The sequence below is a fragment of the Triturus cristatus genome, chromosome 7 (genome assembly GCF_964204655.1).
Source record: "Triturus cristatus chromosome 7, aTriCri1.1, whole genome shotgun sequence".
Lineage (NCBI taxonomy): Eukaryota > Metazoa > Chordata > Amphibia > Caudata > Salamandridae > Triturus > Triturus cristatus.
In genome coordinates, this window is record NC_140590.1 from 1560669347 (window position 1) to 1560684960 (window position 15614).

General features: G+C 42.4%; 1 protein-coding gene across 1 annotated transcript in view; it reads left to right on the plus strand.

The window, feature by feature from the left end:
• Positions 1–15614, plus strand: part of LOC146812367 (ankyrin repeat domain-containing protein SOWAHA-like) — a 172168-nt gene that overhangs the window by 142188 nt on the left and 14366 nt on the right. The window contains exons 9-10 of the mRNA XM_085619367.1: positions 9146–9218; positions 13048–13140. Coding sequence (XP_085475493.1) covers positions 9146–9218; positions 13048–13140 — 166 coding nt within the window. The remainder of the gene's footprint in view (positions 1–9145; positions 9219–13047; positions 13141–15614) is intronic.

The following is a 15614-nucleotide window of genomic DNA, read 5'->3' on the forward strand; positions in this document are numbered from 1 at the left end:
TGTGAGGTGTGTGAAATGGTGTGTCTGGAGGTATAACTTGGGTGCTGGTCTAAAAGATGTTTTTGATTGTGTGTAGTGCGAGAGCCATTGTGCTTTCAGCAAAGAAATGCCACTTGCTCCCCACTGACACACAGGCTTTCAATGGATAATACCAGCTCGCAGCTTACCATCGACATCCTCCCGATTACTGAGAAAGATGAAAGGGACAGACAGCTGCAAGTAAAATGTCAGGTGTGCAGTAGATTCTGCCACTGCTAGTTACTGACCATTAGCACGTGGGCAGGTAAAACATGGATTGTGGCAGCAGCAAGTCTTGCACTGTACGTGAGCTGCCTCCTCAGTAGAAACCACAAGATGGGGGATGTAACCATACTACTACCACACGACACACATGGCGCGGGAAGAGTACGCTGATATGACTGTACATTGCCAACATCCTCACACTTGTACATCAAAGCGTTCACTATTCGGATGAGGTATATGCTGATCTAGGATCACAATGCACTACTAGTTTGTGGCAGGGAGAACATGCTGCATAGGCATGAATGTGTGTAAAGCACGCAGGGACAGCATGGTCTATGGAAGAGTGATCATGCACAACAAGCATGGAGTATATGAGAGAGATACACGAAATGACACTAAGGGCTATGGGAGAGGGATCGTGCAAAACGAGCATGGAATATAAGAGGGAGACACAAAATGACCCATAGGGCCCAATTCCAATCTCGCTTGTAAAGCCCTCCGTACGACTCGTATCCATAGGGCTTTACAAGTGAATCGTGCACCTGGAGTCCGAGCGAGTACGATGCATTCACATGCTTACAGACTCGGTTCGCTCGGACTCCCATTGAACTCTATGGGAGCCTGTATACTGGACGCATAGACAGGCTCCCATAGCAAAAAGGGTTGGGTAGGGGAAAGTGTACACCCACACTGGGAAGGGGGACCCATGGGTACCCCCAAGGGTCTGAATATGAGGGCTCCAAATGATGGAGGGGGGGGGGGCTGCTAAGGCCCCAAAAGAATGATTACGGCAGCTTTTTTGACCCGGATATACCGAATCGTGCATCGTACTTGCTCGCTCTGAAGCAGAGTCCATTAAGCTGTACGAAGCGTCTGCGTTCAAGTCGTACGGATGGGATCGGGTTGGGAGACGATTTGGTGGGCGCGTACGCGATCTTTGCATCGTACTTGGTCATTCGGACCTATGTACAATTCGGTTGGGTAAAAGGGCTACGAATTGGATCCGTAAAAGCCAAATCTGATTCGTAGGCCTTCCAAGCGAGATCGGAATCGACCCCTTACAGACAATGGGAGAGGGATCGTGCGAAACAAGCATGGAATGTATGAGAGAGATACACAAAATTACACTATGTGTGAGGGATCATGTGAAACAAGCATGGAATATATGAGAGAGATGCACAAAATGACACTAAGGGCAATGGGAGCGTGATTATGCAAAAAAGCATAGAATATGACAGAGCATGCATGGTGCCTGCTTGCAGTATGTTAACAAACGGGCAACAGTAGCAAGGAAATGGATGAGCACATACAGTGCAGCATGCAAGGGTAAGACCATGTTTGATAATGAAATAGAAAGGGGTGAGGGAAAGGGGCTGCAGAAGAGGAAGAGCACTTTTGACACGGCATGAAAGAAAGAACCCACAATGACATTGGGAAAAGAGGCAAATGTGCATGAAGATTAGAGATGGAACTCAGCTGCAGCGTGGAAGAGGAGATAAGTCCATGTATTCCTGAGTGGAGGTGGAGAGCACAGAATATTTATGTAAAACGGAGTAAGTGTTTGACAATGTGAAAAAATATAAAAACTTGCCTGTAAGGAAGAGCAGTTGATATAACCATGAGGGGAAGGAGCGAGCCTAATTCCAGCCCGAGAGATGAATGCCTGAATGCAGCTAAGAAAGAGTAGGAAGTACATGCATGGATGAATGAGAAGGTTCACTCTACCAGCGTAAAATATGGTGAGAGCGTAGAAGTGTAGGGCAGCTTGGAGCGAGGATATTGGGATTGATGCCACCTTGGTGGGTGACAGAATGCATAATGCAAAGTATTGCCTCTCTGAAGGAGAGGAAGGGCTTCAGGTGGAAGACTGATTGCAGACTGGTGATATGCTAGAATGTGAGATGCTAACGTGAAGGGGAAGACAGCAGGCAGTGCAGCATTCAAGAAATGGGAGTAAAAAGCATGTAATAGTGGTTAATTACAGTATATTGCCCTTTGTCTGCACATAGCCCTATTAATCATGTCTAGTAACTTTCTCCCTGTATTTCTCTCCCTTGGTTTGTCTTCATTTGGCTGGGACGCAATATAATTTTGTTGTTTGCGATGTCTTATGAACACAGCACGTGAGTATTCATTTGGTGGAAACAACCAGTCTACTACAAATATACGCTTTCTAATGGAAAATGTTTAAGGAGAAAAAGTACCGGAGCACACAAGAGTCCAGTGGTCACTGTGAATAAAAGGCAATTAAGTACTCCGAAATCCAAGTGTATGTTGCTTGCGTTTATTCTCCCAGTCTTTGTTGAACAAAGCGTGACATCAAAGATATGCAGCAGACATGTTTCAAACGCAAAGTAGCATAAAGTTTAATGTGTATTCCACCGCAGTCTGTACTGTATTCCCAGTTTGTCTAAGCCAAAGAAAGTGGTGATTACTTGAATAGACAGACTGAATCGCTGCAGGCTTATCAAGGCCACTAACTTCTATTGCATATGGACTGTTGATGTGAGTGTCTCCTTCTTTGCCGCATTTCAGGTACTGCAAGACCGTAAATCAGACTGTGTTTGTTTTAAAGTAAAATTTTTGAATCGCGACTCACGATGTGTTTACCTATCGAACTTGATACTTTTGAAACCTCACCACTTTCTTTGGCTTCGACGAACTGGGGATACACTACAGACTGTGGCGAAATACAACTTTACCTTTACGCTACATTGCGTTTGAAATCCTAACTTCCTAGCACAGCCTTGAAAAAGTCCATGTGACGAAACGGGTGTCGGCTGCTGCCTATCTTTGATGTCATGCATTGTTCAACTAGGACTTTCAGAAATATTCTGAGAATAAACCCGAGCAACATACACTTGGATTTCGGAGTACTTTATTTCCTTCTGTTCACAGTGACCACTGGACTCTCTAGTGTGCTTCGTTTCTTTTTCTCCTTAAATTTGCTGGTCTGGGGTTCAAGGTTGGCCATCTGCACCCTAGGTGGCAGGGTGCATGTATGCACCGTGAAAGCACTGACTCTTGAACTTTTAGGTTTACATTACAAGACATTTTCCTGACTGGGAACAGCATTTGGATGTGCGAGCAGTCTAGCATAGCCATCACCTACTATTGTTTTAATGGAAAATGTTTGGCAGCCGTGGAAGGGGTTTTACAGGGGTAAAGGAATAAAAAGTTGTTAATCCTCTATTTTGAATTATATAGGCTTTTTATTGTATTGCATTGAGCACACACCTTCTTTAACCTGTTACCTGTGGGTATAGTAAGTTGCATGATTATTTTTTAGGATGTTTCCAGCAGTCATTGCATTGTGCTGTGTGTCCTATTTCATTTTGTGTCTAGTAAGCCTTGGGTTGTGTCTTGGGTTGATGTGGTGTAGGTCAGTAGTTAGAATGTTGTGTACTGTGTTGTGCTGGATTGATATACGCTTAAATTTGGTGTAAAATGTTTGTGTGTGTGTAATATTGATAGAGGCCTACATTTTTGGGTTGCTGTGCATTCAGTTGTGCTAGGGTGGTATGTACCTTCTTGAAACTCTTGAGGAAATGCTTTATTTAGAGGCAGAGGTATGAATGCAGGTTATTTTGTTCTGTCGAAGAATTGTATTTTCATTTTGTTTTGAGTGTTGAATTCGGTGATGCTATTTACGATTACACAGTAGGTTTTTAAGTCGTTTTTGTATGTTTTGTACTGGATGTTGTGCCCACCTGCCCCCATTATTTTGTTTAGTTTTATTAAGCCACTGGTTGGTAATGTGGTTGTGTCATAAATTACCCATATATTAAAATAGACCTAGACATCAGCCGAGACCCTGACACTTGAAATGCGGCAAGTTAGATAGTAAATGGGCGCATAGAGGACACAGTCGACTAAGCACACAGTCGACTGAGCACACAGTCATCCTTGTTGTAAGTGCCACTGCTGGCTCCACAAAACATCGGTGTTTGCATCCCTGACCTTGGTTCCTTTTTTGTGATTTCGCTGGCGTTTTGATCCAAAGGATCCATACACATGGAATATCTGAGATCGGTGGGTATTTCTTTGATTTGTCTCCTCTCGTTCCAATATCCATCCCCATTAACAGTGAATGTGGTGCCAGAGGCAGGATAACAATTTCTGCACATTCATCTTCAGCAGGCCAGAGTCTCAGAATGTGATCATGATAAAGGAGGTTAAACCTTTCTTGACGCTTCATTGCACAGAAAGATGTTTTGCTCCCTCTTTTGAGGTGACTGTCTGGAGCCTCTGAATGGAAGGAGCAATTCCATTATGACTTCTCCTAATAAAAAAAAAGGACAAACTACAAGTAATTATGGTCAAAATCCTAGATACCTCCCAGGCAGTGCTCTACCGGGTAAGGATGCAGTTAATACATAGCCCTTCCCAGTGCTAGAGAAGCAATTATCTTCTTCACTTAAAAGATAGTTCATTCCTTTGATAACCTTTGACAGTAGGTGCCCTGTACTTTCCTCTTAGGGTACCAGTTATAGATGGATTCCTTAGGCATGCTAGGCTCCTATAAAGATATGCTGCACGCAAACTAGTGAGCTCTTGAAGTTGTGGGTATGAGGGTGGAGAGCAGCCTATCCACAGGCAGGGATGCAGTCTCCTCCTTGTCTTTAAAAGTGGTAGACTATGCCTATGCAGAGATGCTCTGGTCACCTCACGTGAAATAGAAAGTATATTCCATGAGAGTTGAGAAAGGGAGACTAAAAACTAGGAGTAAAGAAGTAACAGAATTTGTATGAATGCGCCAACTGCATCAATAAAATGTATTTTGTAGATGGCATGTCAGTCTCCACAAAATAATTCAGTTTCATCCTTCATTTATGATACACTTTTTCGTGGCCCACGTAACTCCACAACTTCTTTCCCCATCAATTTCTAATTTTTTGTTACTCGTCCTATCTTTCAGATATTACGCTGTCGTTCCTCGAGGCTTGTTATCACACAACAAACTTTATAATTGGCACAAAACTGAAAACCATATTTGCATTCTCAGCAGAAAGGCATATTCCTTATGTCCATCCCACCCACAAGCTTTATACACATTGGTATGTTGTGTATGAACCTCCCAATGCTGTTGGAGACTACAGGCTCTGCGTCTTTTAAAGTGGCACCATTCATCAGAAGCAAATTCTGTAGGTTCACACATGTGGTCACAGATAGACCACTTCACAGTGTGCACTATAAAAGTACTTCACATTTTGATGTACTGTGCCAGTCTTGTACATGTTGTTAGTTTTGTCTAAGTTTTGATGGTTTGTAGTGGTCAGCACCATTGATGTTAGAGGGGATGTTTAGCGGTGTGGGCCTTATGTTGTTTAGCTCTGTTGACTTCATGTGTTTGTATGATGCTATGCAGTATTTGTGATGATATGCATCCTACCTCCTGTTTTGGGGAGTCTAATCCTATGTGTTTCAGTGCTGCGAATATGTTGCACTGGTATGCAATGTATTGCTGATTGTGGGTGTTAGATTTGTTGTGATAATATGCATCTTTTGTTCTTTTTCATATCATGTATATTGTGTTAGGTTGTTCAGGGCCTCTGCATTATACCTGTGGTGGCTTAGTATATATTCTAACTGTTTCTCAATTTTTCTCTCCCCTCGTATTCTTGTTGTGGCGCTTGCTGACAGGGAGTGAGTATTGCTCTTCTCGCATGCCTATCAATTTTATTCACCTCAGTGTTCCATTATCCAAGACTCCAACTCCTACATCCCTTTGCTGCTTTCCTCTTTGCTGCTTTCCTCTTTGCTGCTTTCCTCTTTGCTGCTTTCCTCTTTGCTGCTTTCCTCTTTGCTGCTTTCCTCTTTGCTGCTTTCCTCTTTGCTGCTTTCCTCTTTGCTGTCTACCTCATCCTCATACCCCCAAAACAAAGCACATTGTTAAGTGTTTATGCCTTTACCAGCCTGCACTTATGGGTGTTTATGCCTTAGTCATATGGGAAACTCGTTGAGAAACCTTTACAAGGTCCCTACTTAACTGATTGCAAAATATATTTTATTCCCGAGCTGCACATCAGGTTATTGTTCTTCAGATTTAGCCACCATGATAACTCTGATGCTTCATTCTTACCACCACTTTTCACCACCTGTTGTCACTAACACTTGCCACACAGATCTGTTACAAATCTTGGAGGTATTTAGAGCCAAACTTTGATTCAAAAGTTTAAAACTGCAAATAAGAGATGCCTGCCTCTGTCTCGTGACTGTCCTTTTCACACTCAAATAGTATAAATCCCACATATAGATACATTTGTCTAGATCACCCTGAAGTTCGGTTCAACTCAGTTTGTTTTCCTAAATTCAGAAATTGTTGGCTAAAACCTTCTTCAAAGATTTTCTTTGATTCAGACACCTCACTTTATTAACATTGAACATACCCCCCATTGGTAACTTTTCTTGAAAGACTTCCTATCACTTCTTATTTTCATCACAGAAGCTTGCCTCATATGCCGGTGCTACTGTTACAGCTAAACAGATCCAAGATTGTACCGCCTTAGTAAAACACATATTCTTCTTAAAAAGTCAAGGCCTTCCTTATTTGCAATCTCAGAAATTGGATCCATACCACACCTCAAGAAACCAAATGCCTCCAACTTGACGATTTGTCATCAGCTACCTAAAGCTCTCTAAATGCACAACTGGCTGGGTTTTGGATAGCATTATGAGCGGCATATTCTTAATAAGAGTTAGTTTTGTCTAGTATTTCTACTCGTGCTCTAGGTTTAATTCAACTTGGTCGACCATGAGGCTTTTCTAGCCACTCTCTTCTTGTATAGACTTCCTTGGTCATTACTGAATTACTGCTCTTTCTATATCCCAGTTTTGGAAGTTGAACCTTCCATGCCTCCCCATTGCATTACTGGGAGGAGTACAAGACTTAGGTAGACATTTAGACCCCTGCAAGTGGTCCACTGATTCTGCCGGCTAGTGAAAGCCCTGCAGCAGACCGCATACTCTATTCAGGTTAAGTACAAAACAGGAGGTTTATTTCTGATGACTGACGACATGGTGGGAGCACTCATCAGAAAGGAATTCTGAGAGTCCTGCCATTTCAGTACAACCCACTCTGCATTCTTTTTCACTTTTCAGAAGAAAAAAAAAACAAAGTTAAGAGTTGAAACACTTTAATCAGAAATGAATTCTAAGTGGCCTGCCACGTCAATACAACCCACTTGGCATTCTTTTTCACTTTTCAGGAAGAAAAAAAAACAAAGTTGGGAATTTTTCTGAAAACAAACCAACTTCATGTTGATTTTTTCCTGCATAGGTCTGCCGTATGTGGACAACCATGGCAGGGAAAATCTGCATCAGAAGGGACTGCACTTTCCTCATTTGTCTTGTTAACTGAATGACTAGCCTGTTCTTACAGCAAAATCTCTCCAAACCAGTTTCTCCTTGTATGTTCTGGGGGAATGTCCACATTTTATGCAATCTAAGCCCATGTATCTGTACCCTCTGTCTTTCCCCGTCAGCCTAATTCTTAGACCTCCATAATTGCCACACGTTTGTCACGCTAACCTGATAAAACAATTCTTCTGCATGTTACAAATTACATCAGCTGTCCAAGATCAAGCCATGACTTTGAGCCTTCGATCCTTCTCATTTAATGGTCTCTGAGCCTCTTTCAGGCCTCTAGAGGCGTTCTTCCAGTCCACAGCATTCCTCATTGGAGGGTTAAAAAAAATCAAACCTCATTACGCTTTTTCTAATCTACATCCATTAATTTCATGTTCCAGGTTGAGATCACTTACAGCTTTGCCTGCATCTCCACCAGTCTTTTTGTCTACGTACAAAATCCCTTCCTCTGTGGACTCGCACACTCCTGGACTTAAACTTTGTTTCTTTAGGCAACCCCCCTCACAAGGAAAACTAGTTGTTAACCAAGTCCTCTCTTTTATTTTTCAACAAAGCATTGACAACTCGCCTCCGATACAGAATAGGTTAGCTGCATACATCCCTCTCCTGTACGAATGTCCCACACTAGTTCTGTTATCTAGTTCTCAATTTATTGATAGCTATCTTATTCAATTTGTACCGTATTCTGTTGCCCCTATAGAAAGAAGTCCGCTATTTGTTACCCCCCCCCCCCCCCCCTTCCCCGTTATAACATAATGTAGCAGGCACCTTCACCAACAGGGATTTCTTATTATCATTGTCAAATAAAGAATATTTATTGTTAAGCATTTCAGTAGCACTCCTTTTATCAACCTCGCAATGATGTAGGGCTAAGTGGACCTACAAGTATTTTTACCCCATGGTTTTGGAATTGTACACAGTTCTGAGTACCATATGCGTTAGTTGACGGGCCCAACAGACCAAGCAAGGATCTCCTCTCCCAGAAACCCCCCCATGCGCTAGCTACTACTGCCATTGTCACTTTTTATCCCAACCACAAACACAATGGGGTTCACTCCTATTCAAAAAATGATTAATTTCCACTCTTCCTACCACCACCATTTTCTCATGAAATGTTGACTCTTAGAATTTCCTTTGAGTTTTTCCTTTCTTCTGTATTTTACTTTTCAATTTTTGTTCTTTGACTTGTCATTTCTCATCATATTCACTTTTTGTCTCCCTATGAAGCTTCTCATTTCTGTAGTTCACTCCTTTTCTGTTTTCTCCATCCTTATCCTTCTCCTACATTTAGTGTTTCTATCGTCTATTCTTTTCCCGCTCTTCTCTCACACCCCCACCCCCTGGTCCAGCTGGCAAGGAAGGAACAAGAACAAGCTAAGAATCTCACACTTTTTCTAGAGTACTATTGAGGGCAAGCACTTGAATTACAGCTCCTTTGAAAGCAGCTATGAGACTGTTTTGTCCTTGCAGAAAGCACATAGGTACCCATACTATACCATACCACAACTAGCATGATGTCTCCTTCTCTCCCCAGGGTTACACCCCCCTGCATATTGCTGCACTACATGGCCATCAGCAGATAATGAATTTGCTGATTTCAAACTATGGTAATTATTTCATTTTAATACTGTTGTGGATCAGTTGCGAGTTCGTGCTCTGTGCTCAAGTAGTGATATTGATGGTGCACGATATTGCTGACATTGATCAAACGTTTGATTTTGATCGTAGCTTGCTTCTTTTTGATTGTCGCATGTCGTACATTTCTGCTTGTGTTCGAGTTTGAGTTATGCACTGTAAGATGATATCTGCTCATGAGTTGATTTGAAGGTGTTTGCATGTGATGGGATTACATTTACAACACTTGCTGGTGTGTTTGGAATTGTGGGTTGGTGCTTTTTAAGTTGGCGCATAAGCTACTACTGCAGAGGTTTGCTTCTTAAGCTGGTGCTGGTTTAGCACAATATCAGGCTGATCTTTGTGTGGTTAGAGCATGGGTTTCTGGTGGATCAGATGGATGGTGGTGATGTTATGGTTAAGGCATGGTCCGTAGGTGGTTGTTGCTGGGTCTGATGAAAGAATTGGAGAGTACTTTGGGTTGATGTTCATATGATTAGATGGAAAAGTGGGCCATGATGCTTTGCAATAGTGGGTTGATGGCCAGGAGTGGGTAATGGAAACATGGTCTTACAACTTCATCTGTTTTACCATGGTTTGTAGTGGTGGGTTCAGGTTGTAGATGGTATTGACCAACTTTTTGTTATACGTTATTATTATTTTGCCTTTTCAAGATGGCGGCACTTATTTTGGAACAATAAATTAGGAGATAAAGCATGCCAAAGCAAGGAAGCAGGAAAGCCATTAGTTTGGTACCTGGGTAATACAGGCAAGACATGTTGACTTTGGTAGTGCTTGTTTGTGAAGGCTGTCTTGCAGGGTATCTGTAAGATCTACATGTAATCTGTGTGGTGCATGTTTTGTCGAAAGGCTATGATTTGCTTCCACTTGTCTCGTTCTTGCGCTCTAGAACTTACCTGCTAAATTATACAAACTTTTCATATCAAGCCATATTTAGTGCTCCAGGCTTTTCTTTAATTTTGGGTGGCTGCTGAAAGTGAATAAGAACTGTGGTGCACTCCTGGTTTTCTTGTTGACAAGGATGAAAGAAAGTGCCATACGGTGTAAACAGCTAGGCCTTGAGGAGTCTTGTGGCAAGGTGTGTTGTTGAACATGGGTGGTTTTCTGTTGACTTGCAAACTGCTGCAGACACTCCCCCTTCGTGAGGTGCTATGCGGATCTCCTCGCCAATGTGCTATTGTTTCTGTGCAGCATGTGATGCTGTAGTCTGGTAAGGTCGGTTGTTTGTGTTCAAACATAACCCTCAGGAAAGCCTGAAATAAACTGTTGTATCAATATTGTATTGTCCTTTTTAGCCTAGTCCTGTTTTAATCTGGGACAATTTTGTATAGAAAAAAATTCCAAATCACCTGCCACTGGGACAAATCCAAGCTGCACATGGGTTAGTCTTGAGAGTGTGGACATGACATGTTCTGTGGATTATTACCATGCAGATTGGCATTCTTGATATCGGGGCTAAAATGTGCGTCCCCTGGTATTATGGTCCCCTGTTTTTCATGTCAAAAGAGAACAGATGTGTTTTTTCTACAGCAGATATAAAGGATTTTTTTTTGTTTCCATCGCCATTCAATATCTGGAGTTCAATACTTAAAATTTTCTAATACAGTTTAACTTGATGTAAAAGATCGTTTCATACATTTTTCAATGATGTAAGGATGCTTACTGCACTTTGTTCTGCTGACAGCTTGGCTAACTGTGGAGTCTTGCTTGGTCTTCTTAGCTTATTCTCTCTGGAAGAGGTGATTGCTATATTGTATGTATATGCGAGTTGGTGTGAATGGAGGTGCATACTTTACCAGGTGGTATACCTCTTGGTGTATGTGGGTAGATTGTTTCCCATCTGTATGGGTGCAAGTTGTGTCAAGGTGTGTAAACATACATGTTCAGCAAAAATGAGGAGCAAAGGTGTTGCCTTGTGTGGTGTCCATGGTTGGAGTTTTGCTATGAGTGGTGGGTAGTTGTACAGGTTGCGATGACCATTTACTGTTGGGTAAATGTGAATGATTATGCTCTGTTAATTTTGTGTTCGTACTTGTCACAGTTGTGGTTTAAGATTTGTGTATACATACTTTACATATCATGTGTTATTTAGATTGGGTTCGTTTTTGTCTTGAGTAAATGTTGTTAATTATATGGTACCCTGCATCCCATCTTTGTTGTTTATTTTGAAATGGAAGAAAATGTGTAGTATCTTCAACTTGCTTCTCCCCATGAAATACTGTAAACGGTGGTGTTTATTTTAGGTAAAGGCGCCACAGGGAAAGTTCACATGTATTTTTATCTTGAACTAAGTGATTAACGGTGCTACAAGGTGAGAAGTACCACCCTTCTTCCCAGAATCATGGGCCTTGACCCAGTACAAAATAGAAAGCAGTCCTTAGCACACGTACTGATTATAGATGCTTAAAAGTATAACGTGTTTTCACAAAAGATTCAATCAAATGTACAAAAGAATGAGTTAGTCTTTTTTCTCTTCTTGGTCGTTCTTTTATTAGTTGCTAGTCTTCTCAGTAGTTCTAATCAGCCACAAGCCTTGCTTCTCCCCATGCTCATCGTTCCAGAGGTCTGTGTTGACTGTGGTGATCCATAAGTGTTTTAAGCATTTGGAGTGCTGGAGGGTCAGCTGAAGGCAAAGGCTGTGCACTTAGCATCTTCTGCTTCTGATTTGGTATCAGTTTCTATGTATTCAGCTACCAAGAACAAATGAAAACAGATTTAAGAAACATTTTTCTGATCCTCCCTCTAGAAGACTGGTTGAAGGTCAGGTCCACAGTTAGTGCCATTGAAAGTCGATCATGCGTTAAAGGGGGTGGTGAGGGCTACTGCCAGAAGTGGCCTTATAGTTAGCTACTGGTGGGTGAGGTCAAAGGCTGGTGCTTGAAAAGCCAGTCGTGCAGCAGATTCAAAGTGTTAGGATCATAGGTTGGTGTCAGTGGCATTTGATAGTGGATTGTCTCTTATTGAGATATTTCTTGGGTTTGTTTCCTGAGATAGGTACAGATGTTATAATTGATGGCACTGTGTCAAGAGGTTGTGTTGGATTAATAGTTGTTAGGTAGTAATTTTTTGTACTGATGGCGCCAGGTCTTGGTTGTAAACTGGAGAGTCTTGTTCCTATTGTGCACCTGTAGGATCCCATAGTGGTTTGATGGTAGGTTTGGATCATCTATGTGTGCTACTTGTGTCAGGTCGTGGTTGGACTGGGTATCAGTCTGTGGCTTCTTCATGGTGGATTTCCTTTGTATGTTCATGTTAGTGCGACATTTCATGTGCTAATGTTGTTTTCATAGTTACTACTGATGATAATGTTTAGGTTGGTCAAGGATTGCTTTTGAATTATGCTACAGCACGATGCATGAAGTTCAGTCACGGTGGGTGTAGTTGGGGTTAGTATTTTCAGTCAGTAGTTTGTAGTTTAGTCAGGCTGGTCTGGTGATTGTAATTGGGCTCAGTTGTGGGTTGCTTGTAGTCTAGTTTTTTGCAGAGGTTCGGGCTGTGGGAATGGCGATTGTCTATTAATGTTTAATGGTGTGCTTTGGGTTGTTACTGATAAAGATCAGATGTTGGTGGCTGCTGGGTAAGTATGTTTGTTTATAGGTTGCTGTGATTGGTTGCTTGTTGGTGGTTCAGGTGTGTGTGACATGTTGCTCGGTTTTATGTCATTGGTTGGTGATGTTTAGCTGTATTCTCTTGTGAGCTGCTGATAGACACTTTTGCTAACGGCTCTTGGTGAGAAGATTGTGTGAATTAGTGAGTGTGCAAGACCGTTTTTACAAAAGACAGATGTGGTTATTCCTACAGGTGCCAAGGAGACTGTGCGAGATTACAGTGGCCACCTACCAGCACAGTATTTAAAACCAGAGGGATCAAGAGATGCAGGTGCCACACATACTCGTAAGTAATCATTGTACAGGAAAGAGATGAAGATATGAAGGTTTATAGGCTAGTGAGACAGTGAACCACAACATTTGGGTGGAGGAAGGGCTGAATCCACTAAGAGGATTTCTCGATGTTGGCAGAAGTGACTCATCCTAAACTACCAATCTTAATATTTCACTCTACCACTTGAATAAATGTTGCTCCTACACCTGATTTAGCTTAATTGCTGGACTCTGTTGCATGCTTTGGTTTTTCTTGCACTACTGCTTTTGTGATGCCTTTTATGTGTACATGAGTGTACCTAGTCATCAGTAACTGAATATCATTTGTATGGTCACATTTATACGGTCCCTGACATATGTGTCTTGTCAATGGTCACAAGATTTGCGTACATGTATAAACATGCTGGGTCTATGCGTGTTATATAAGCATGTGTGATAGATGTGACAATGAAAATAAATAAAAGTCGGTTGCTGACTTAAATAACTGTGGGTTTCGGTTGCTGACTTAAATAACTGGGCTTTGGACTGCATGCTTGCCATCGAGGACTGGCTGCTACTGCATTATGTCTCTTTGCATGCTATGGTATTAACCCTGCTCTTCCACTTTTTTTTCGTCAATCTTTCTTCTCTTCTTGTTAAATTGGACGCTATTTCCTTCTGCTTCAATTATTTCTTATTCGTACCGTCTTCCTCTTTAATGACCCGTTCCCTCCCCTCCCTGCTCCTTTCTCTCCTTATCCTCGCCACTCACTTAGTACCTCTCTCCCTCTCTTTGTCATTCTACATCACCCCTTCTTCTTCTTACCCTCGTTGACTTGCTCTTGCGTCTTCTCTTGGCTTTGCTTTCCTCTCCATTTCTCGTTACTTACCTTGCTCAAACTTTCTGTCCTTTCTCTCATTTTGTCTCCTGCCATCTTTTTGACCCTTTTCCATTGCCCCGCCATTTTCTTTCCCCTTCCCTCACCCCATTTCCATCTTCTCCATTGTACCTTCATTGTCTCCCCCCACACACACCTCCCTGAGATGCACTTCCGCCATTGCCTTCCTCCCTCTGCCTTTATCCTATCTTCCTTCATACCCTTGTGTCACTGTCCTTGAAGCTCTTTCTATACTGGGTTCTTTTCGACCACAATTCTTTCTTTGCGCCAATATTGCTTACCTCCCTCGAATCCTGGGACATGCTCCGAGTTGCGGACACTGCTAGATAACTGTTTTTGTGTGCTCAGTGCTTGATGTTTAGAAATAGTGTGTCCTTTACACCTACGTTTCAATTCCGTATGTATCCCCTCTTGTCTGCATCGCTTTGTGTCCCCCTTCTGTATGCGGTCACTGTATTTACTTTGTGCTCTCACCTGTGTCCTCACCTCCTGCCTATGTTTGCTCAACCTAAGATGTTAGCGATATGGGTGCTCTGATGTAACAAACAAAATAATAGATTCCTCTTTTAGTCTACAAATGACTTTGTTGTGATAAGACACAAACCCGGTCTCACTCTCTTGGTTTTGCAAAATTAAGCTGACCAGAGTCATTCTTTAACTTAAAATGGTGGTCATGGGATGCAGAGCAAGTAACGACCAGGAATATAATGGTTCTAGTTGTTTGTATGGAATCCATTTGTTCCTTTCGCATACCATAATTATATGGTATGGGTGGCGCTACTTTGTCACTTTGAATAGACACTTTATTGTCATGGTCAATTATAAAAAAAAAAAAAACATTGTCCTCACCATTCAAATGTGTAAAGTGTTTTAATTTTTTTGTAAATGAAGCAATGTACAAAATAACCAAGGCCACTGGAATTATGTGATTGTGCGGCCTCTGTGTTTATTGCATAGTTCTGTATTTTCCACATGATCCACCATCTGCTGCATTGGGTAATCTGTAGATTAAAACGTGCTTTGAGCTCAGACGGTTACTGAAAACGCAGCAACACATGTTGCCACACAGTGGAAGGCCCTTTGCAAAGGTTGTCTGTTCACCTTTTTAGGTTTCGCCTGAGCCAGCGCTTTAGCGCTGCTCTGGTGAGAGCTTTAGTAAACGGGGGATTTGGAAGTGCAAACTAGTGCTTTTCAGGCCTCCAAATACGGTGCATGTGCGCCGGGCGCGCGCACCATTTGTCAGCCTGCCTGATCACTTTCGCGGCCGCTTTGATGTTCTCAGTGAGCTGCGCGGCCGCTGAGAACATCAAAGCGGCCGCGAAAGTGATCACAATTTGCCACCCCCTCCCTTGGCAGCTCGGATTTGTAGCTCAGCACGCTTGTAATAAAGCGGTGGGGTTTTTTGGCTCTTCATGGCCCAGCGTCACGGGTGGCTTGTTTAGGACTGGTGCCCTGGTTGGCCCAATGACCCCCATTGCACTTCACGTTTTGTGCGTGCCAAAGGCAGAGTTGGCTAAGAATCCACACTTAGCTACAACTTCAGTATGTGCCACCGACATAGTTCTGCCCCGTGAGCGACGTCACTGAGCGCTGGCTTCCAAGGCTGCCG